This window comes from Frieseomelitta varia, unplaced genomic scaffold, assembly GCF_011392965.1.
Source record: "Frieseomelitta varia isolate USP_RPSP 00005682 unplaced genomic scaffold, Fvar_1.2 scaffold_552, whole genome shotgun sequence".
In the NCBI taxonomy this organism is placed as follows: domain Eukaryota; kingdom Metazoa; phylum Arthropoda; class Insecta; order Hymenoptera; family Apidae; genus Frieseomelitta; species Frieseomelitta varia.
The window spans coordinates 194408-217098 of record NW_025110315.1 but is presented as its reverse complement, the minus strand read 5'-3'; the positions used below and the strand labels follow the sequence as shown (position 1 = coordinate 217098).

General features: G+C 26.3%; 6 protein-coding genes across 10 annotated transcripts; 4 read left to right on the top strand and 2 right to left on the bottom strand.

Moving 5' to 3' along the window:
* Positions 1 to 64: 64 nt before the first annotated feature.
* Positions 65 to 6473, top strand: LOC122533776 (DNA-directed RNA polymerase III subunit RPC1). 2 transcript variants are annotated; one of them, XM_043663817.1, is made up of 21 exons: positions 65 to 164; positions 256 to 340; positions 613 to 748; positions 834 to 983; positions 1063 to 1398; positions 1469 to 1801; positions 1871 to 2008; positions 2099 to 2296; positions 2410 to 2646; positions 2736 to 3069; positions 3160 to 3409; positions 3472 to 3701; positions 3811 to 4161; positions 4217 to 4385; positions 4455 to 4794; positions 4889 to 5076; positions 5165 to 5312; positions 5384 to 5536; positions 5593 to 5793; positions 5868 to 6001; positions 6136 to 6473. In XM_043663817.1, exons 2-21 carry the CDS (start codon positions 297 to 299, stop codon positions 6209 to 6211), a joined length of 4146 nt encoding a protein of 1381 aa, XP_043519752.1. In that variant the 5' UTR covers positions 65 to 164; positions 256 to 296; the 3' UTR covers positions 6212 to 6473. The 2 variants fall into 2 exon arrangements, with proteins under 2 accessions (XP_043519752.1, XP_043519753.1); XM_043663818.1 differs by having other exon boundaries at positions 84 to 174.
* LOC122533787 (parkin coregulated gene protein homolog) lies at positions 6437 to 8571 on the top strand. Of its 2 annotated transcripts, XM_043663844.1 has the most exons (5): positions 6437 to 6634; positions 6699 to 7017; positions 7089 to 7238; positions 7296 to 7391; positions 8465 to 8571. In XM_043663844.1, exons 1-5 carry the CDS (start codon positions 6530 to 6532, stop codon positions 8506 to 8508), a joined length of 714 nt encoding a protein of 237 aa, XP_043519779.1. In that variant the 5' UTR covers positions 6437 to 6529; the 3' UTR covers positions 8509 to 8571. The 2 variants fall into 2 exon arrangements, with proteins under 2 accessions (XP_043519779.1, XP_043519778.1); XM_043663843.1 differs by lacking the exon at positions 8465 to 8571 and having other exon boundaries at positions 7296 to 7456.
* Positions 7062 to 10847, bottom strand: LOC122533780 (probable glutamine--tRNA ligase). The gene is made up of 9 exons (XM_043663824.1): positions 10657 to 10847; positions 10178 to 10482; positions 9626 to 10084; positions 9205 to 9502; positions 8730 to 9109; positions 8315 to 8633; positions 8025 to 8245; positions 7744 to 7936; positions 7062 to 7682 (listed from the first exon to the last, which is right to left on the bottom strand). Exons 1-9 carry the CDS (start codon positions 10777 to 10779, stop codon positions 7632 to 7634), a joined length of 2349 nt encoding a protein of 782 aa, XP_043519759.1. The 5' UTR covers positions 10780 to 10847; the 3' UTR covers positions 7062 to 7631.
* LOC122533789 (EEF1A lysine methyltransferase 1) lies at positions 10800 to 13506 on the top strand. 2 transcript variants are annotated; one of them, XM_043663848.1, is made up of 5 exons: positions 10800 to 10920; positions 12403 to 12632; positions 12803 to 12950; positions 13027 to 13236; positions 13326 to 13506. In XM_043663848.1, the coding sequence occupies exons 2-5, from the start codon at positions 12483 to 12485 to the stop codon at positions 13457 to 13459; spliced, it is 642 nt and encodes a 213-aa protein (XP_043519783.1). In that variant the 5' UTR covers positions 10800 to 10920; positions 12403 to 12482; the 3' UTR covers positions 13460 to 13506. The 2 variants fall into 2 exon arrangements, with proteins under 2 accessions (XP_043519783.1, XP_043519782.1); XM_043663847.1 differs by lacking the exon at positions 10800 to 10920 and having other exon boundaries at positions 12085 to 12632.
* Positions 13507 to 13757: 251 nt separating this feature from the next.
* LOC122533782 (centrosomal protein 43-like) lies at positions 13758 to 18205 on the top strand. Of its 2 annotated transcripts, XM_043663827.1 has the most exons (7): positions 13758 to 13948; positions 14131 to 14258; positions 15535 to 15588; positions 16058 to 16327; positions 16456 to 17251; positions 17316 to 17521; positions 17641 to 18205. In XM_043663827.1, the coding sequence occupies exons 3-7, from the start codon at positions 15586 to 15588 to the stop codon at positions 17716 to 17718; spliced, it is 1353 nt and encodes a 450-aa protein (XP_043519762.1). In that variant the 5' UTR covers positions 13758 to 13948; positions 14131 to 14258; positions 15535 to 15585; the 3' UTR covers positions 17719 to 18205. The 2 variants fall into 2 exon arrangements, with proteins under 2 accessions (XP_043519762.1, XP_043519761.1); XM_043663826.1 differs by lacking the exons at positions 13758 to 13948; positions 14131 to 14258 and adding an exon at positions 15185 to 15413.
* A 2998-nt stretch (positions 18206 to 21203) lies between these two features.
* Positions 21204 to 22289, bottom strand: LOC122533792 (mitochondrial import inner membrane translocase subunit Tim13-like). Its single transcript, XM_043663853.1, has 3 exons — positions 22045 to 22289; positions 21905 to 21973; positions 21204 to 21337 (listed from the first exon to the last, which is right to left on the bottom strand). The coding sequence occupies exons 1-3, from the start codon at positions 22147 to 22149 to the stop codon at positions 21239 to 21241; spliced, it is 273 nt and encodes a 90-aa protein (XP_043519788.1). The 5' UTR covers positions 22150 to 22289; the 3' UTR covers positions 21204 to 21238.
* Positions 22290 to 22691: the final 402 nt, after the last annotated feature.

Genomic DNA, 22691 nt, shown 5'->3' with positions numbered 1-22691 from the left:
ATTGTAAGAGAATCTTGTGCAAATATTTTAGCATTGATTAGTTCAATTGACATGCACTATGAGATTGTATGTATAAAACTATCAAATTCGAGAGGGCAGCACAAGAAGAGAACAACACGTGTTTCAAGAGTTCTCGGTTTGCCTCTGGTAATTTATGTGGAAAGGTAATGTGCAGTAGTTAAAGATTTATTTACTTTGTTTATTTTGCTTAATATAATTATTATTAATTTGTAAATATAAATTTATATTTTGCAGTACTCATATAATATATCATACGTGAAGAAATAACCTTCACGATGGTAAAGGAACAATTTAGAGAAACAGACGTAGCCCGAAAAATGTATGTATGAAATTACTTTAATTCACTTTTTCATGGATTTTTTAAAATTGCTTTCATTATGTTTAGAAAAATATATAAATTTTATAATATATAATAGATCTTATAATCTGATAATTTGGTCTATTTATCTGATTAATTGAATTTTTGGAAATAGAAAACATTAAATAATAATAAGCAAGAAATAATAATAGTAAAAAATAAAATAATAATAACGCTTTTATATTTAATTGGTATGTCTTGCTTTTCTTTAACTTTACTCATTTACTTTTTAGCTCTCATGTATCATTTGGAGTGGACAGCCGCCACAACATGGAAAGGCAAGCCCATATACATGTTGTGGCAAAAAATTTATACAATCAGGATGTTGAACATACTCCAGTTCCATATGGAGTTCTTGATAAGAGGATGGTAATTACAATATATGAAAATCTTCTTTATATATTATATTATAATACGTTCTTTATAAATAATTATTAATATTAATGTTCTCAAGGGAACTTGCAATAATACCACCAATTGTGCATCATGTGGCAAAACTTTAAGTGAGTGCATTGGACACTTTGGTTACATTGATTTGGAATTGCCTGTTTTTCATGTTGGTTATTTTAAATGCATCATTGGTATTCTTCAAACTATTTGCAAAGTAATTTACCATTTATTTTATTTAACGTTAAATTGATCAAATATAAATTGATTGATAATTATAACATCTTAATTTATAGAATTGTTCTCATGTTTTGCTATCTAAAGCAGACAAAAGAAATTATTTAGCTAAGGTATTAAATCCTAATTTGGGATACCTAGTACGTAAAGCATTACGTAAACAAATTTTGGATAAAACTAAAAAAGTAACAGTTTGTCAACATTGTGGAGCTCTTAATGGAAATGTTAAAAAATCTAGTTTACTTAAAATAGTTCATGAAAAATATAAGGCAAAGAAAAAAATAGATACCATTGTTCAAGAAAAATTAGCAGAATATAGCAATGTGCTTGAGGATAATAAAGCATTAGAAGGAATACTTCAAAGTGGATTGGTCAATATATTAAATCCTTTAGAGGTAAAAAAGAAAATTCATTTGTAATATTTTTTTTATCATTTTCTCTTTTTATAAAACAATATACTTTAAGGTACAAAGCATTTTGGAAAAAATACCAGAAAGTGACATTCCCTTATTAATGATGAATACAGAGTGTGCATTACCAAAAGATTTAATATTAACAAGAATTCCTGTCCCACCAATTTGTATTAGACCCAGTGTTGTGTCTGATATAAAAGCTGGTACAACAGAAGACCATTTAACTATGAAATTATCAGAAATAGTTTTTATCAATAATGTTATTCAGAAACATAGACAAAGTGGCGCTAAAGTACAAATGTACAGTGAAGATTGGGAATTTTTACAATTACATTGTGCTCTTTATATAAATAGTGAAATGTCTGGTATACCCGCTAACATGCAAGTAAGTTACAAAGAATTATTGAATTTATTTTTTGCTTTGAAATCAGTAATAAATCGTTGAAAATCTTAGCCAAAAAAATCAGGAAGAGGATTGGTTCAAAGATTAAAAGGAAAACAGGGTCGTTTTCGTGGCAATTTATCTGGAAAACGTGTGGACTTCTCTAGTCGTACTGTTATTTCACCAGATCCTAATCTTAGAATTGAACAAGTCAGTGTTTATTTAATAATAATATTATTGTAGTGAATTATTAATAAATGGTTCTAAACATTTAAATAACATATGTTTTATATTTCTTAGGTTGGTGTACCCATTCATGTCGCCAAAATTTTAACGTATCCCGAGAAAGTTAATCCATCAAATATAGAACTAATGAGGAAACTTGTAAGAAATGGTCCAGATATACACCCAGGTGCAAATTTCGTACAACAGGGAAAAACACAATTTAAAAAATTCTTAAGATATGGTAATCGACAAAAAATTGCTGAAGATTTACAGGTAATTTTACATTGATTTTTATGTTACAACCAAAATCACACACACACTAATCTAAGCTTCCCAATAATACTTCATGTTGGCCTGCAAATAATTATATATATTTTGATCAATAGTATGGTGACATTGTTGAAAGACATCTGAGAGACGACGATGTAGTATTATTCAATAGACAACCATCTTTGCATAAATTAAGTATTATGGCACATAAAGCAAAAGTATTAGAGCATAGAACATTTAGATTTAATGAATGTGTTTGTACACCCTATAATGCTGATTTCGATGGCGACGAAATGAATTTACATCTTCCTCAAACTGAAGAAGCAAGAGCAGAAGCTTTAATTTTAATGGGGGTAATATAAAAATTTTATATTAACTATATTTTATTGTGTTAATGTATAAACTACAATAATTTTATATATTGTTATTTGCTTGTTTTTAGAATAAATCAAATTTAGTTACACCACGTAATGGAGAACTTTTAATAGCTGCAACGCAGGATTTTATTACTGGCGGATACCTTTTGACACAGAAGGACATGTTTTTAAATAAAGCTCAAGCAAACGCATTAGCTGGTTGTCTTTTAGCAGGACCTGATATTGCTATGTCTATAAACCTTCCTCAACCAGCTATTTTAAAGCCAACTATGCTATGGACAGGAAAACAAATCTTTAGTTTAATTTTAAAACCTAATAACACTTGTAACATTAAAGCTAATTTAAAAACTAAAGGACGGGCTTACACTGCTAACGAAGAATTATGCATTAATGATTCTTGTGCGTATACTTTATTAATGCATACAATTTTATAATAATAAATTATTTTTTAAAACTGTAGGATAATAGTGAAAGTGATGCAAATTGCAGATGTTATTATACGGAATTCAGAATTATTAGCAGGAACCATGGACAAATCAACTTTAGGTTCAGGATCAAAACAGAACATATTTTATATCCTACTACGTGATTGGGGTGAAGATATTGCAACAACAGCTATGTGGCGACTGGCAAGATTGGCAAGTTTCTTTCTTATGAATAGAGGTTTTTCTATTGGTATTGGGGATGTTACACCTGGACAGACACTTCTTAAAGCTAAAGAAGAACTTCTAAATGCCGGGTAAGTGTAGAGTCTTAAATATTACAAATAATATAGATTTATTTTTTAAAATTATGGTTTAGGTATTCTAAATGTACAGAATACATTCGTCAAATGGAAGAAGGACGTCTTATATGTCAACCTGGTTGTTCAGAGGAAGAAACATTAGAGGCAATGATATTAAAGGAACTTTCAGTAATTCGTGATCATGCTGGTAAAGCATGTTTAAAAGAACTTCATCCAAGCAACAGTCCATTAATTATGGCATTATCTGGCAGTAAAGGAAGCTTTATTAATATTTCTCAAATGATTGGTATGCTTATCAATATATATGTATATACATATGTAATATCTGTATACAAAAAATATTTTATTATTGAATTATAATTTGTTTAATATTTTAATATTTTCATTCTAATTAGCGTGTGTGGGGCAACAAGCTATTAGCGGTCATAGAGTTCCAAATGGATTTGAAGATAGAGCTCTACCACATTTTGAAAGACATTCAAAGATTCCTGCAGCTAAGGGTTTTGTAGAAAACTCATTTTATTCTGGTTTAACACCAACCGAATTTTTCTTTCATACAATGGGTGGAAGAGAAGGTCTTGTAGATACAGCAGTTAAAACTGCAGAAACTGGTTACATGCAACGACGATTGGTGAAGAGTTTAGAAGATCTGTGCCTTCATTATGATATGACAGTTCGTAATTCAGTGGGAGATATTGTACAAATATTGTATGGTGGTGATGGTTTAGATCCCACATACATGGAAGGTAAGATATTATTTATAATATTCACTGTGAAATACTAAAATAATTATTTTAACAGGAAAAGACTGCCCAGTAGATTATAAGAGAATATTAGATCATGTAAGAGCCAAATCGCCATGTAAAAATGAGGAACCGCTAGATGGTCCTGATATAATTAAAGCTACATTCGAATTATTAAATTCTAAAGATTATGAATGTCTCAGTGAAGAATTTAAACAAGAATTATCGTGAGTACAGCATTTATTTCAGTTAAATATTACTAAAAAGAAATTATTAAATATTACTTACTCTTGTAGCACATTCCTCAAAAGTGTAGGTCGTAAAATAGTACGTCTTCGACATAATACTCCATTAAACATACCTGTAATTTTTCAACTTGAACGACTCACAGTTTCCCAGTTAGTTGAATTTATTCATACCTGTAAAGAAAAATATATGAAAGCAAAGATAGAACCAGGTACCGCTGTAGGTGCACTTGCCGCACAAAGTATTGGAGAACCGGGTACACAAATGACGTTAAAAACATTTCACTTTGCGGGTGTAGCATCTATGAATATCACTCAAGGTGTACCACGTATTAAAGAAATTATTAATGCAAATCCTAAAATTAGTACTCCGATCATCACAGCAGCTTTAGTATGTTCTCTATTTAAATATATTATAATGCATCTCAAATTTTATGTATGCAAAAAATGAATATATTTCATTCCTTGTTTCATTTTGATACTAGGAAAATGATACAGATCCGGAATTTGCTAGAAAAGTAAAAGGCAGAATTGAAAAAACTACTTTAGGAGAAGTGACAGAGTATATTGAAGAAGTTTATTTACCAGATGATTGTTTTCTATTGATTAAGTTAGATATTGATAGAATAAAATTACTAAAATTAGAAGTAGATGTTAACTCCATACGTTATTCGTAAGTGTATCACTTTATACTTGTAACATAAAATAGAGTATTTCATAACAAAAACTAACATAAAGTAGTATACATTTAATTTATACAGAATTTGTACATCAAAATTGAAACTGACTCCAAAATTAGTAACTGTGAGAGGAGATTCTATCATCACTGTAAATCCAAATAAAACTAAATACAGCTTAAATACAGGTCTCTCACTACTTAAAGAGATGATTCCAAATATTGTTGTAAAGGTAAATCATAAAAATACACATATTATGAATAAATATATTTAATTTTAAAATTGCTCTTGTACAATTTGCAGGGCTTACCATCAGTTTCTAGAGCTGTAATTCATAATGATGATTCAAGTGGTAAAACAAAATATAAATTGTTTGTAGAAGGAGATAATATGCGAGAAGTGATGGCAACTCCTGGCGTTTTAGGCAAAAATACCACTTCAAACAATACTATTGAGGTAAATACAAAATTTATTTTTTTATTTACTTGTCAACTATATAAATAATATTTTAGGTTTTCAAAACACTAGGAATTGAGGCTGCAAGGGCAACTATAATGACAGAAATCAAATTAGTAATGGAAAATCATGGAATGAGTATTGATCGAAGACATCCAATGCTTGTAGCAGATTTAATGACTAGTAGGGGAGAAGTTCTAGGTATTACAAGACAAGGTTTAGCTAAAATGAAGGAATCGGTGCTAAATTTAGCTTCGGTAAAATGTTAAATATATTTATATTTTTTATATTATATTTAAATGTTACATACTAATAAATAATTATTTAACAGTTTGAGAAAACAGCCGATCATCTATTTGATGCAGCTTATTATGGACAGAAGGACGTTATTTGCGGCGTGTCTGAATCAATAATAATGGGTATTCCAGTTCCTGTAGGAACGGGAATCTTCAAATTACTTCACAAATATCCTTTTCAAATTTATTTCTTTAAATTCAAAGAAATTAGTTTCAATTTTATATATTTTACATTTTTTTCAATTTTACATTAGTTTCTATTTTAATATATTTTTAATATGTTTTCCTTATTAATGAAAACACAGCTGATAAAGATGAACCGATGAAGAGAGATTTGATATTTGATGATCCACAATTCAATAAAGTTACAAAAGTGTAAATTAATTATTATATACTTTGTAGAAAAGAATTTAATATGCATAAATGAAGAATTTTAATAGATAAGGTAAAAATATATGCATATATCTTTAAATATAGATGTGTACTTGTTGCTAGGGAACATGTTTGATCCATATTTGTTGTATATTAAATTATTTGTAATATAGTATGTCTAAAACGAATCAACAATATTAAATACAGTAACGGTTTTACAATTTTAGTATCTTTTTAATAAATAAAATTGTGTAATATATTCTATAATATTTTATTTGTCAAATCAATTTTTGATTAAATATTAACGTAAGAAAAGCGTATCGAAATGGTAAATGAAACAAAATTTTGGAATGAAATCCGGAAGGACTTATCAGGACATAAAAAAAAGAAACCCAGAGTTGTTCCTGCTTTTACTATTCAAGCTTTACAGGTAATATTTCAATATTGTAAAAGTTATATTTACGTGGCTTAATATCTATTTATAATATATTTAGGAAAACACTATAGTTGAAAAGCCTCCTCGATATGAATTATATAAACCACAACCACCTAAACCATCAACTTTTCGAAAATTTTATGAATGGGGTGTATTTCCAGTTGCATTGGAAAAGGATAGTTACGGCATAAAACTTAGCTGGAAAGTTAATATCGAAGATTTAGATTTTCATCATTATTTGCCATTATTTTTTGATGGATTAACAGAAACTGAACAACCAATTAAGTTCATAGTAGAACAAGGAATATCTGATATGTTAGAACATGGTGGTCCTAAAATTTTACCTGTTGTGCCACAATTAATAATTCCCATTAAAAGTAACTTATTTTTTATTTTAGATAAATAATTTTACAAATTGTATGATTTTATAAATTTTTGTTTATTATAGAAGCCTTAAATACAAAAATGCCAGAAGTTATATGTGCAACACTGAGAGCTATTCAACATCTTGTACGTTCAGCAGATTGTGTTGGAGAAGCTTTAGTACCATACTTTAGACAAATCTTACCAGTACTTAATTTATTAAAAGATAGAAATGGTAAGATTTTAATTTATTGTAATTGATAAAAATGATACAAGTTCAATTTTATTTCAGTGAATCTTGGAGAAGGTATTGATTACTCACAACAAAGAGGTGAAAACGTCGCAGATATAATACAAGAAACTCTTGCATTGCTTGAAATATATGGAGGTGAAGATGCTTTTATAAATATTAAATATATGATTCCTACATATGAATCTTGCATGATGAATTAAATATTTTTTATTTATTGTTCATTTAATAATAATTTTAAACTGTAAAATTTTAGAAGTATAAAAAGATGTCTATTATCTTAAACATCATTAATACTTATAAATATTATACAAAACATATATAATATATATCATACATAACCATACATAATGTGAATTTGAATGCATATAATTTTATTTACACTTTTCCTGTATCTTCTTTTAATGTTACTGTTCTGTTAAAAACAAGCTATAAAAAAAATAGATATAATTAGTAATAATATTAATATTTATATTATGGTTATAATTACCTTTTCTGATGTTGTGTCTGGATCTACAGAGAAAAAGCCAATACGTTCAAATTGAAATTTCTCAAAAATTTTTGCCGAATTTGCCAAGCTTGCATCAATATATCCAACAATTTCTTTCTTGCTATATGGATTAATATCAGTCAAAAAACCATTTGGCACCTCATTAGGATCTTCAGGATTTTTATGTTTAAATCTAAACATTATAATATAAATAAGTAAAAAATTATAACTATTGTATCAATAACAATAAATTATTATGTTAATATAAACTTAATACTCACAAACGCTCATATAATCTAATGGATGCTAATAGAGGGTTTGATACCCAGTGTATGAAAGCTTTAGGCTTATTAGTTTCACAGATGGGTTCTTGTGTAACAATCAGATTTACGATATTACCCATATTATCTTTTTTGATTTCTTTGATTTTTAATACTACCCCTACGTGCTTCAAACCAACAGATTGGTTTAGTGTTAAACGTCTAAAATCTTTTTCCGCTTTCTGTAAATACATAACGACATTTTTAATGAAATAATAATAAATCTTTAAACTGAATGAAGTATTATATACCTCTTTGAAATCAGATGCTTCAATATATACAATTTCATCAAAAACAATGTCGTGTTGTCCTTTATCTGGTTCATTAGGAAAGTTAGGAACTGTTAGTTTTATAGCATTTTCATGAGGAAAATTACTAATGGTTACTTTTAATGGTTCTAGAACTACCATATGTCGACTTGCAGTTAAATTTAAAACATCTCTAACAGATGCTTCTAAAACGGCTGGATCAATAATTGCTTGAGCACCAGTTATACCCATCTGTGCACAAAAATTATTTATAGCTTCAGGCGGAAAACCTCGTCTACGAAGAGCTGTTAATGTAAATAATCTACAAAAAATATACATAATAATAAATATTAAACATTTATGTTTTCAAGTATATTAATATAATAAACTTTTACATTTATATGATATTAAAAAATACCTTGGATCATCCCAATCAGATACAATACTCTCCTCAATTAACTTACTGATTTTTCTCTTAGAAACAACTGTATAGCATACATTTAATCTACCATATTCCCACTGTACAGGACAATAAATGTCTAAAGCATTACAAAGCCAATAATAAGATGATCTCCTTGATTGAAATTCTTTCGTGCAAAGAGAATGAGTTATATTTTCTATACTATCACACAAACAGTGTGTAAAATCGTAAGTTGGATAAATACACCACTGATCCCCTGTTCTATGATGTGGACTATATTTTATTCTGTATGCAACTGGATCTTGTTTTCCTTCTTCTAATGTTACTTTCATTCGTAATGTAGCTTCACCTTCCTCAAGTAACCCATCTTTCATATCCTATTATAAAAGTATTATAAAGTTAATTGAAATATTTCATGATATAATTTAAAATTTTTTATGATATTAATTTATCTGAAAGAAATAATTATTACATTAAATAGTTGTAAGTTTTCTGAAATTGGTCTGTCACGCCAAGGACTTGGAGGTGGATTAAAACCTTTTATTTCTTCACTAGATTGATGACAGACATATGCTAAGCCTTTTTCAATAAGAACTATGGCCCATTCATATAATTGTTGAAAATAATCAGAAGAATGGGTAATTTTAGCTGGTTTATAACCAAGCCATTCTACCATTTCACGAATACCAACAAAAAATTTTTCTTCTTCTTTTTCAGGGTTTGTATCATCATAACGTAAATAACATATTCCATTATGGGCTGCTGCATATCTACAATGAAATTACTGCTTAAGATATAATTCAAAAACTGCAGAAATGATACTGATTATATAAATATAATCATCATATAAAGAAAGATCAGATATTAAAATATATATATAATTTATAGCATACCCAAAATTAATATTAATTGCCTTTGCATGACCAATATGTAAAATTCCATTAGGTTCTGGTGGAAATCTAGTTATTACTTTGCCATTTGTTACTTTCAAATGTTCTTGAAGTAATTTATGTGTATTTGGTGTTATAATATATCCTTCAGTTTTATAATTTTCACCTGGTTTATGAAAATGAACTTTAGTTTTCATTAATTCACTTATTGTCTGAGCACCTATTTTCTCATTTGTTGCTGGTATAGTGCCAGTTTCAGCACCAGATTTATTTCTCTCTTTTTCTAACTTTGTTGCTTTCATTTGTTTTGCTTGTTTAGGTAATGGTATAAGATCAGAATCACGTTTTGGACCTAACAAATCAAGCATTTGAACATCAAATTCATTTTTTATTGCTTTTCCATCTGCCCATTTTAAAATATTACGCACTTGTTGCATCAACGGACCAACATTAAAATGATACCTATGGAATAATATTTTATTTTATAAAATACAAAAAATTCATAACAATATGAATATTAAATTTTGAATGTTAGTATTAAGTTTACACGTATACCTTTTCTCTACTATTTCCATTTTATGTGTACTTATTACTTTTTCCACTTCATATTCTATTTCTTCTGGAGATATAACAATATCTACACCGCATTCTTTCTCAAAATCAGATACATCAATATTTCCTTCAACTCGATTAAGTAAATAATTTAGCCCGGTATCCAATCTTTGAGTCGTATCTAATTTCTTTTTAGCTATGTATTGAGCAAGAAATGGTAATTTATCTGCAATTTGAGTCTTAATTTTTGAAGCAAGATGATATAACAAAATTCCAATTTCTGAGGAAATAATTCCATACTTATTAGCCTATAAACATAACACATATGGTTCAATGAAACGTTACAAGAGTATAAAATATGTTGCAAAATCAATTTTTCTTAATTATAAATAAATATAAAAATTTACAATGTACAATTCATATTTGCATCATTAAACAATTAGAAAAGTAATTTAAAAAATATGCCTATTTAAATAACTAACCTCTATTATAGCAAGTCTTAAATTACTAGAAACTTGCTTATTTTTTAGAGTCTCTTTAGCTTTTTGTTCACTTAAACCAATAGATTGAAATAATTTTATGTCATCTTGTGATTCCATCGTCATCTTTTCTTCTTTCCTTCAATATCTAATTTAGTATGATCTTAGAAGCCGGAAAACAAAACACGTACAACATATACGTGTATAGGATACTTGGTAAAAAAGTGCTTGATAAATACAAGAATTTTGGGGCAATACCGCGATAAAGTATGTAACCTTTATTAAATGAATTGTTGTATCTTTCCAAGTATTAGAACTTACATATTTATTGCTATCTTTATCTTTTACAACCTATCAAAATTATGTTTTACTTTTTTATATTTTGTTGGAGAAAATGTGATAACTTGAAAATGTAGAAGTATTAGCATTAATAATTATATTAAATGTGTATTTATTAATACCATAAACGCAATGAAACATATTTGAACTTGTTTAGATATAAAATAAATTTCACGTGAACCACCCTAAATGAATCTTTCTATAAAAAAAATTAATTTCTTATCTTCTATAATTACAATCACATCTCTCGTAATCCCCAGAGCAAAACAAATTGTAAAATTTGATATATTATTATTTTTATATTTTGTATGAAATTAAATATATTCTTATCGAATTCAACTGTAATAACTCAATAATCTCCTTGTCTACCGCGCAAATATGTCTGTTCTTGTCGCACGCTATCGCTCTCCTTGTCTACCGCGCAAATATGTCTGTCCTTGTCGCACGCTATCGTTCTCCTTATTTACCATGCGTATATGTCTGTCCTTGTCGCACGCTGTTGCTCTCCTTGTCTGCCGCGCAAATATCTCTGTCCTTGTCGCACGTTATTGCCCTCCTTGTCTAATGACGCTAGACAAGGAAAGCAATAGTGTGCGACAAGGACATCCTTCGATCTATTGAAAAAAATATTCAACTTTTTACAAATACGTTTTTCTAGGACAAAACACACATAGAAAGAAAGCGGGAAGAAAGCCTAATTTTAACGAGGCATATAAAAAAGTTCGCAAATTATTCTTCTTAATTAGGTTTTTTTCGTAATTAGTACGAATTGTCACAAAATGGACATGATGGCGCCATCTAGCGGTAATTCAGCGGTACTAATTATTTATAAAAATACTTATTTCTGCATTTTACGGGAGAAATGGGGTATGAAAAAAAAGCTAAAGGTCTAATTAGGGTAATACTATCAAAAAAGTTCATAATTCATTTCGCTAAATTAGGTTTTTTCGCAAATGAAAATTTCTCTGTTTTATGGGGTAAGAAACACTAGCGCCGCGTTCTTTCTATGTGTGTTTTGTCCTAGAAAAAACGTGTTTGTAAAAAGTTGAATATTTTTTTCAATAGATCGAAGGATGTCCTTGTCGCACACTATTGCTTTCCTTGTCTAGCGTCATTAGATAAGAGGGCGATAACGTGCGACAAGGACAGACATATCTGTGCGGTAGACAAGGAGAGCAACAGCGTGCGACAAGGATAGACATATTTGCGCGGTAGACAAGGACAGAAATAGCATGCTACAAGGACAATAATATAAATTAGTCATCTATCCTAGGAGTGATCCACACGGTGCATGCTTAATATGTGCTTTTGTTTATTATTTAAAGCTAAGTTACACGTGTAATTTTATTTGGTTAAGTTGTACATATACATATATACAATAAAAACCTCAATTGTTTGCTCTTGCAATAGGTACATAAAATCTGACCACTTAAAATTATTATTTATAAATAAAATACATTTGTATATATATATAAAAAAACTAGTAAAAAATGTGTGAAAGCACTGACGATGATTTACAATTGTGTCCTACAACACTGGCTGCTTTAAATGAGTTTCTTAAAGAAAAGGCAGAAAGAGAAAATCAATTAAAATATATTTTAGGAAATCAAAATTTAGATATTTCTTTTGATGAGAATTGGGTAAGTCAGTTTTTATTAAATAGATTGTTTTACATAATGTAATATTTTTTAGTGATTTATATTTATTTGTAAATTTACAACATTTATTACATAAAATATTTTGTAAATATAACTTTTATTCATTAATTTGACAATTGATATTTTTAATAGTTTGATAATTTAAATTCTAGCAACTAAGTCAATTTTGGTATGATGAAAAGACAACAGATACTCTTGTAAAAGGTGCTATACAATGTACAAAATATAATGGAAAAATTGCATTAATATCTTGCCCTACACTTTATAATAAACTGAAGAAAAATTGTGGTGAGAGACAAGGTATAGAAATACATTATTTGTAATTTAATATTATTAAATATGTTGCTACTAATGTTAATGATTTACTTTTTTACAGTAACCCTTTTTGAATATGATGAACGTTTCAGGATATATGACTCCGATTTTATATCATACAACTATAAATTTCCTTTACATGTACCTAGAAATTTGTCAAATTTTTATGATTTGATCATAGCTGATCCACCATTTATTTCTGATGAATGTTTAACAAAAACAGCCCTTACAATCAAATTCTTAGCCAAAAAGAAAATTGTGCTTTGTACAGGTATTTTTGATAATCAATTTTCAACTTTCAAGCTCTTGATTCTTTATTCCTACATTATACTACAGGTGCTATTATTATGCTTCCTACAGGTGCTATTATGAGTGAATTGGCAGAAAGATTATTGAATGTTAAAATTTGCAATTTCATACCTCATCATCAAAATAATCTTGCAAATGAATTTTACTGTTATTCAAATTTTGATTTTGATAAAATGTTATCATAAAATGTAGTAGAGTTAGCGTAATAAAGAAATTGTAGTATTCTATGTAACTAATTCAGTTCAATATAAAAAGAAATTTCAACTTTCGGTTATTCATTATTTTCAAATTGTATTTTTGATTTATGTTACTTTCAATATTTTAAACTTTGATTAATTATTAATAACAATTATACTAAGTGTATCTATTTGTTATGTGCTTTATTTATTATTTAAAATTAATAATATTTGGTTAAATTATATGTACATATACAATTAAAACTTTGGTTATTTGCTTTTCCAACAGGTACATAAAATCTGATATTTAAAATTAAATGTATTTATATACACATATATGTAAAAAAATGTGTGAAAGCGCTAATAATGATTTGCAATTGTGTCCTGCAACATTTGCTACTTTAAATGAGTTTTTTAAAAAGAAGAAAGAAGAAAGGAAAAATCAATCAAAACATATTTTAAAAAGTTAATATTAAAATTTTTTTTTATAACAATTGGGTAAGTCAGTTTTCACTGAATACATTAGTAATATTTTTTAACGAATCACATTTGTAAATTTGTAACTTACAAAATATTTTATAATATAAATATAAAAAACATATAATATAAATATAACTTCTATTAATTAATTTTATATCAGATAATTAACATTTTTAATCGTTTACTAATTTGAATTTTAGCAATTAAGTCAATTTTGGTATGATGAAAAAACAACAAATACTCTTGTGCTATATGGTATACAGAATACAATGGAAAAATTGCAATACCTTATATCCTATACTTTATAACAGACTTAAAAAGAACCGTGGTGAGAGATTTAATAATAATTTATACAATATTAAATATTACATATATACTGTCAATATTAATGATTTATTTTTTCTTTTTTTTTACAGTCACTATTTTTAAATATGATGAACGTTTCAGAATATACAATTCTGATTTTACGCAACTATAAATTTCTTTTACATATACTTGGAGATATGTCAAATTTTTATTATTCGGACATAGCTAATCCACCATTTCTTTCTTATGAATGTTTCGAAAAAACTGCCCTTATAATCAAATTAGCCAAAACAATATTGTTTTGTACAGACATTTTTGACAATCAATATTCAACTTTCAAATTCTTAATTCTTCATTCCTACATTGGAGGCACTATATGAAAGAATTGACAGAAAGATTTTATTAAATGTTAAAATTTGAAATTTCATAACTCATCAAAATAATTTTGCAAGTGAATTTTGCTATTATTCAAATTTCGATTCTACTAAAGTGTAATAGAATTGATGTAATAAACTGTAGCATGTTACTGATTGTATAAATTCAACATAAAAAGAAATTTAATTCAATTTATTTTTTTCAAATTACGCAACTTATGTTACTTCCGATATTTAAAACGTATGTTTTAATATTATCCTATAGGAATATTATATTTTTAAAATATTTCTCTAATTAATCAAATAATTTTCAATATTGCAAAAAATATTTTTATATAAATTTAATTTCTTTTAATTAACAAATAAAAGGTATTGGTAATACTGATACTTTTGTGACATATTCGTTTTAAGTAATAAATTTAATAATTTAATTTACAATTTACCACACACGTTATTTATTTCACAATGTCTACTATATAATGTGCTCTAATTTTATGTACAAACATTAATATGTAAAGTAGCAATTAATTATACGATTATAACAAAAATTGAATAGAAATAAAAATTTTTTCAGTTTCCGTATTTAAAATCCCTAGATAGAAAAAAAATAATCTCTAGGTAAACAGATCTGAAAAGAAGACACGCGATGGAAAGCGTAAATATTTACATTTCTTGAGTGTTTGTGAGAGTAATTTTTATTTATAATCATGATAGACGGAAATATTTCCATGGAGGAGGACACAGAATTACGAGATTTGGTAGTGCAAACCCTTGAAAATAATGGTGTTCTCGCAAAAGTGCGGGTATGATAGAAAATCTTTTTAAGAACTGTATTTTTTTTATAGGTTATGTTCATCTCGTCAAACGATTTTCTTTCATTAAAATTACATTAAATTGATTCTAAAATTTTTTATGATGTTATAGGCGGAACTCAGGGCAAGCGTATTCTTAGCTCTAGAAGAACAAGAATCCGTAATGGTATGTTAAAGTTTTGTAGAGTAGATAAATACAAATAAATTTCTTTTTTTAATGTATTTTTATATAAAAATTGATTCTTTATACGACTTTAAATATATAGAATAATAGAAGTAAATTTTAAACAAAAATTGCAATTGAACTTCAATATTTATCAAAATAAACATTGATAATGTTTCTCACAATAAAGACATTGATTTTGAACATATGGTGTTATTCAGCGACATGAAATAAAAAAATATGCTTTATAGATAATAATCAGCAAAGTATACATCAATATTTAAAAAAGACTTTATAGAAATTAATTCAACTGTTGATCAAGATTGATGTTCTTTCATTTCCACTAATATTTTTTTTATGTTCACCTAACAAACAATAATATATATGAATATTTTCTGCTAATGTTTAGTTGCAGCTTTTTTAAATATCCTCTATGTTATAAAGTTTTCATTACGTAAAATTTATATTTCAGAATCCAGAACCACTTCTCAATAAAACCGTAAAACAGTACCTGGCTAATTCAGAAGGAAAATTATTGTTTTCCTTGGTTAGGGAGTTCCTAGAGTATTTTGGTCTTGATTATACAATATCTGTATATGATCCAGAAACTTACTTTGGAAAAGAATATAATTATGTTGGAAGAAATAAATTATGTGAAGAATTAGGTATTGAATCTAATGAGCCATTACTTGGAGAAATTTTAAAAAATAGCATGAATAGTGCCTTTAATAACACACAGAAGGTATTTAAATCAAAATAATCCCTAATTTTCCTGTTTTTAAAAAATAAAATATTTATACATTAAATTATTTAAATATTGATTGTATAAACAAATTATGTATATATATATATATATAAATATTTTTATAGAATGAAACTGACAGCAAATTTAGTACAACTGAAACAACAACAAATATTGCTAATACCACGTTTGAAATTTCCATTCCAAAAGTATTAAATAATGAAACCACATTTTTGTCAAATGATAATGATGTATCAGATAAATTAGAAAGCATTTCACAGCAAAGTCCAAAACTTCCAATAAATGTGACAATAACTGATAAAAAAAATAAAGAAACATCTGTTCGTGTTTCCATAGATGAGTTAAATTGTGAGATACAAAATGATTCTCTCAGGAATAGTACAACTTCTGAATACAATGAAAAGAATGATGGAATTGATAGTAAAGGGAACAATAGTACGAATTTTGATACACTTGTTACAAGTCCAAATGGCACAAGTACAGTGATGAATCATACAACAAAGGAGACTGAGATAGATACACTCATTCAAACAAGTTTACTAAATAAAACCGAGCCTTTAATTAAGTTTGATGAATCTATAGTTACTGAAATGCAAACAAATCAAAATGAAGATATAAGTAAGCAAAATAATATAAATAGTTTGGAATTACAAATAGTAAATAATATACAAAACAGAAAACCAGTTAATACTGGAAACAGTTTTGGAAGAACTGTATACTTTGGAGAAATTATTGTTGATGGAAAAAGAGAGAATATTAATGATATACATAATACAGACACCTTTTTACAAGATTTACCATCTTTAGATAAAAAATCACATTCTATACTTAGTAATCTCCCGCCATTAAATGGTAAAAAAACTAATATTAATGACTTAAAGGAATTGATGGATATTGGGCTTGGTAGGTTGTTGCATATCGTAACATATTTTTTATACTTTTTGTATCATAAACATGGTATTTCCAGGAACTGATGGTATAGATAATTATGAAGAAGATTTTGTTTCGTCTGCATCTGGTAGTGCTTATGATCAAAGTCCTTCTAAGAATCCTGAAAAATCAGATAGTCCAATAAAATCACAAACGAAAAAACAAGATAAAATTCATAGTAATAGCGAGGATATAAGTGAAGAAATTGAAGATATAAATGATATACTAAGCAGTACATCGTGTGTAAGTAAAACTTTATATGAATTTAAATTCATTCTTTGACATATAATTTTCAGTATGAAAATAATTTCCTTTATAATATTTAAATACTTTGAATATTTGCATGTATAATTCTATTCTAGCTTGAAGATATAAACATGGATAAAAATATGTCAAATTTTGCAACGGGTATTACAGCAAATTGTGCAAAGGAACTGTAATTCATGAATTGCACCACTAGAGAGTTATTGTAAGAATTTTAAAATGTTATTTCATTTATAGCATTGATATTCAATATCCTATATCAGGGCATCAAGTATATTAATGCAAATTGCTATGGATTTATAAATTTGCAAAATTATTTGATTTCTAACATGGCACTGCCGTTTATGGCTCAATACTTATAAGTTTCCTACAAAAAACGTAGAAGGGAAATGTCTGAATATATATTTATAAATGTCATATTTTCCCTATTTTATAAGAACTTTTTATCAAAAATGTATTTTTATAAATCATAAATTTTATTTTAACAATATTTAAGAATTTTTAAACAGAAATTCTATCGAAATATTCTATATTTATCTACATTGGTGACATGAAAAACTTAGCTTTTTGTAAAATAATATCAAATATTATTATAACTAAACAGATGAACTGCCATTATTTTTTGCTATTATAATAAAGTAAATTATATTTATAATTGAGATTATTAAAAATAAGGCTTACGTAGAAAAAAAATTTTTATAAAATACACATTATAAACATTTATAATTTTATAATATAGTAAGAAGGAATTATTTAAAAATTAAAAATGAATTTTATATCAAAAATAAAAAATATTATTTAATTAAAGTGAATATACTTTTGCATTCTTATTTCAAATTATTAACTAAATTAAAAAGAAATAATATTAAAATTTCTGGTTGTATACTTTCAGACAAACTGCCTTCTACGTTATTCTGTAAATATATCTAGTATTATTACTTATAAAATCAATTATCTCAATGTTAAAATATCTTTAAAAAGCGAAAAGTAATCAGTTACATTAATGGTTGTTGAATACTTAGTTATATCTTTCTAAAAAATTCTGTAACAATTTTGTTATGCTTATCAAAATAATTCCTGTGTCTGATTTTATGACTGGAGCGTCATTACCTCATTTAACTAAAGTTACTGGTATAATATTGATAGCAATATCAGTAAATCGTCCGTCTAAAAATGGATTGCCTAAAAAATATATAAAATTATTTTTCTTCAAAGATAATGGTGCTAAACGCATGAAACTAAAAGTATTTATAAAAGTTGAAGTTGATATTCAATGAAAGATTAGGTGCTTATATGTTTTCTTGCATCCATGAATTGTAATATTTAAATAACTAATAGAAGCTTTAGATTAAGCAATTCAATTTTTGGGCAATCCAATACCTTGATAAACATATTGGTATAAATATACTATGCCCCAAATAAGATGCAATAACTAAGTACAATTCATAATGGATCAACTGGATGCTTGACAAATCAAAATCTGTTTGTAGCAATTTTACAGCCTGCTTCCTTCACAAAATTTTTAGTAGCACACGATTATTGTAATATCATCAATAGTAAATATTATAAATGATTCAAACAAAGAGATTTCATAGTTAATTAATGTGTTTCAAAATTCTATTTGTACAAGATTAATTCTATTAAGATATATATTATTTTTATAAAAATTAGTCAATAGTATTAAAAAATATCTTATTTTCCATTATTTTAATGGAAAACTTTTTGACATATATTTGCTCATAAATCGTTTATATTTGAAAACATAAAATTTTTATTTTTTACAGTATAATATAATGAAATCCCTCAGTTTGAATCAGCTTTTATTTCTATGTATATATTAAAGCAGGTGTGTTCCTGACCAATCAACGTGGTTACATTTTAATATTGACATAACATATAATTTTATAAAAACAATTTCAGGACGATACTGAACATTCCTACACTTTATAGAATCTAAAATAGATACATTCCATTGTTATTAAGATTATTGCACTTTTGTTGTATTGTTAGTATTAGTAAAGAAATTTACATAATAAGTATTTTTCACCATTAATTATAAGACAGAAAGGGAGAAAGTAAATTAAGAAATGTTTTACAACTTATCAAATTATATCAGCAAATTTTATTTTATATTCTGACAAAACTAGAAAATGTTTTTATAAGCATTTTTTATGCAGGGTACATAACATTCTTATGTTTATGTAATTTTGGAATTGATTTCAATTAATCTTAAGCTGATTAATATGAAATTAGATATTCTATATATATTTTAATATATACAAAAATCTCGCTATATATATAAATATATACAGAGTGAATTAATAAATCATCTGAAGTACGAAAACTTTTTTAATCAAATCAATAAATAATGAGATAACTAGATAACAATTTTTATTGATTCACTCTTTATATAAATATTTTTTTCCGTTTTCTCTTCGGAAAATTTATAAGATGTACATAAGTGGTACATAATGAATACGTAATCTTTTATTTTATATTACATAACAGACGTAAAAGTAAATACAATATAAAAGAGGTTGAAAATATATTTTTAAAAATTAAAAAAGATATTAATAAATTTTTTTTATATATATATATCTTTGCAGCTGTTCTTTGATAACGAAAAAATGTGTAAAACTAATAACATCGATTTGTTATATTATGAAGGATCTGTATCGATCTGTAAATATAATGGGATATAATGAGATATGCAGTAGTATGTGAATTAATTATAGATTTTGCAAACATTGATATGAAATAGTTGTAATTATTGTTATTTACTAATTTATAATATCAAATTGAACAGATGAAGTATTGATAAATCACTCACAATATTTTTTCATACAGTGCTAAAGGTTTATTTTTGTAACCACGTTGACGTATTGGTAGCTATATTGTGCCTTTTAGTGTGTATGAATAAGAAACAATGCAAATACATACTATGGAATTGCGGGATTTACAAAATACCTAAGTTACTTATTTATGATTTTGAAGTACGATGTAACAATATTCATGTATATGTTATTTATTTTATAAAGATTTTTCTCTTTTGCAATCATTGTGTACTTTACATCTTATAATCAATCCTAACTTAAATTTCATTGAACCTTATATATTCCTAATCATTTATTAATTCTGTAATTCTGGAAAAAGAGGATATTATGGAGAGGATATAACATTAATGTTGTGGGTATACATAAAGGGATAATTTTTAAAGTTTCACTACTTAAATAGACTGACTTTTAAAGCTATTTAAGTTTTTATAAGAAAGCTATTTAAATGAACATGAACACTTGTTTGTAACAAAAAGAGATTATAACACTTTATGTGATCAATTCTATATATAAAAAGAGAAAGCTTGTACATTAAATAAATTACAAGAGATAATAAATCCAAGCTCTTCATTTATTTGTTAACATTTTGTACAGACAGGTGGCAGTGTGTCAGTGTAACAGTAAAATTTGATCTTTAACTTTTAAAATTTTAGAAATATAAAAATCTACTTTTTTTTAAAACTTAGTCAAAAGTGATACTGTTATATACAAAATTATTCAATATTTATAAATGACACACAGATTTATTAACAAATATACATAATAATTACAATTCTAATATTTCTTAAACAATATTTGGAAAATAGTTGATATATAATTACACAATGTACAACCAGAAACAATTTATTAAAATTTTGTACTGTTACATTCTATTATGCTCTCTCTGTATTCGAGTACTGTACGTTTTTGAAACAAGATGAAATGCATCCATATATCGATCCATACACATTGCTACACATTTCTGTAAATAAATTAAAATTAATTACTATTATTAACAGAATACTTAAACATCAAATATTATAGTCTTTTATTTTTATTTAATTTATAGACAATATAATTTAACTTAATACACGAGAAACAATTTATTTATTTAAGAATAAATTATTTAAAATGAACATGAAAATTGTTCATAATAGATAATAATTATATTAATTTCTTTATATTCCTTATTTAAAATAATATATCATTTAAAAAATTGTTTATATTATACAAAGAATGACTAACAAAAATTGACTAAAAAATTGTTTATATTATTCAAAGAATGACTAACAAAAATTGACTAAAAAATTGTTTATATTATACAGAGAATGACTAACAACTTTATAAAGGTATAATTTAAAAAGATATTTTATCACTCAATTTTACAAAGTATTTATTATATTTTTAGCCTGTTTAAATAATTTTTACTACAATAAGTTTTACTACAATGAAAAAATGTTTAGCTTTATTTTATATTTTCAAAAATTCAAAAGAAATAGGTTATATTTTATATTAAGGTTATGTATGGTACATTCCATGAATAAGTTACCTGCTCGGTATTATCCAAAGAAGTTCCAGGTTTAATCACGCATTTTTTGAAGCATTTCTCTGTCATTTTCTGAAAATACGAAATTAAATATACGCTATTCATTCATTTTAAATTCATATAATATATTTCTGTAATCGTACCGAAAGCATTTCTTGGGCATTTGCAACGGCAACTTCTTGTTTAATTTGTTGCATAAGTTCATTTTTTTCTTTATCGGTTAAGGATTCAGATGTAAGGGAATTCATATTTACAATAAAATATTAATAAATGTTTTTCAGGTAACAATATTAAAATCAAAATCACTTTGTTCTGGTTATCAGATCCAAACTACCATGTTCTGACCGGTTCAATCGATAAACCGGAAGCACGTGAACTGCTTCATGCAAGGCTATTTACAACAATTCGTTGAAGGAATGAAATTATTGTAAATAAAGTTACGTGTTTTATATATTTTAAACAATTTACGTGTTTTAGTAGTGTCAGTGAAGAAAGATTAGATCATATTAAAAAATAATAATTGTAGTATGTATTAATTTTCTATCATTTTCCTGATTTTAACTCATAATAATACTGATGTATTAGTATAGAGATATTTATGATGCATATATTATGTGCGTATAAAATGAGAAGCGTGCCAATAATTGGCAGCACTGTTTTTAAGTCAACTCGCGGCTGTATCTATATCAAATACAAAATTGAAACATTATAAAATGCTGTTTTGCGAATTATATATATTATTTAAAAAATATACCAGTTTTAAGTTTCCTGTTGTTATTTTATAATTCGA

Bases quoted from the DNA above. Each gene is read 5' to 3' on its own strand.
- LOC122533776 (XM_043663817.1), top strand. From the start codon at position 297: ATGGTAAAGGAACAATTTAGAGAAACAGACGTAGCCCGAAAAAT. The intron at 3,702-3,810 runs GTATGCTTATCA...CATTCTAATTAG, and splicing joins TAATATTTCTCAAATGATTG to CGTGTGTGGGGCAACAAGCT. The intron at 5,794-5,867 runs GTAAAATGTTAA...ATTATTTAACAG, and splicing joins CGGTGCTAAATTTAGCTTCG to TTTGAGAAAACAGCCGATCA.
- LOC122533787 (XM_043663843.1), top strand. From the start codon at position 6,530: ATGGTAAATGAAACAAAATTTTGGAATGAAATCCGGAAGGACTTATCA. The intron at 6,635-6,698 runs GTAATATTTCAA...TAATATATTTAG, and splicing joins TTACTATTCAAGCTTTACAG to GAAAACACTATAGTTGAAAA. The intron at 7,018-7,088 runs GTAACTTATTTT...TGTTTATTATAG, and splicing joins ATTAATAATTCCCATTAAAA to AAGCCTTAAATACAAAAATG.
- LOC122533780 (XM_043663824.1), bottom strand. From the start codon at position 10,779: ATGACGATGGAATCACAAGATGACATAAAATTATTTCAATCTATTGGT. The intron at 8,634-8,729 runs GTATTTTTTAAT...TATTTTTTGTAG, and splicing joins TCTGATTGGGATGATCCAAG to ATTATTTACATTAACAGCTC. The intron at 8,246-8,314 runs GTATATAATACT...ATGTATTTACAG, and splicing joins AAGCATCTGATTTCAAAGAG to AAAGCGGAAAAAGATTTTAG.
- LOC122533789 (XM_043663848.1), top strand. From the start codon at position 12,483: ATGTGTGAAAGCACTGACGATGATTTACAATTGTGTCCTACAACACTG. The intron at 12,633-12,802 runs GTAAGTCAGTTT...TTTAAATTCTAG, and splicing joins TTTCTTTTGATGAGAATTGG to CAACTAAGTCAATTTTGGTA. The intron at 12,951-13,026 runs GTATAGAAATAC...ACTTTTTTACAG, and splicing joins AAATTGTGGTGAGAGACAAG to TAACCCTTTTTGAATATGAT.
- LOC122533782 (XM_043663826.1), top strand. From the start codon at position 15,318: ATGATAGACGGAAATATTTCCATGGAGGAGGACACAGAATTACGAGAT. The intron at 15,414-15,534 runs GTATGATAGAAA...ATGATGTTATAG, and splicing joins GTGTTCTCGCAAAAGTGCGG to GCGGAACTCAGGGCAAGCGT. The intron at 17,252-17,315 runs GTAGGTTGTTGC...TGGTATTTCCAG, and splicing joins ATTGATGGATATTGGGCTTG to GAACTGATGGTATAGATAAT.
- LOC122533792 (XM_043663853.1), bottom strand. From the start codon at position 22,149: ATGAATTCCCTTACATCTGAATCCTTAACCGATAAAGAAAAAAATGAA. The intron at 21,974-22,044 runs GTACGATTACAG...TCGTATTTTCAG, and splicing joins ATGCCCAAGAAATGCTTTCG to AAAATGACAGAGAAATGCTT. The intron at 21,338-21,904 runs GTAACTTATTCA...ATTTATTTACAG, and splicing joins CTTTGGATAATACCGAGCAG to AAATGTGTAGCAATGTGTAT.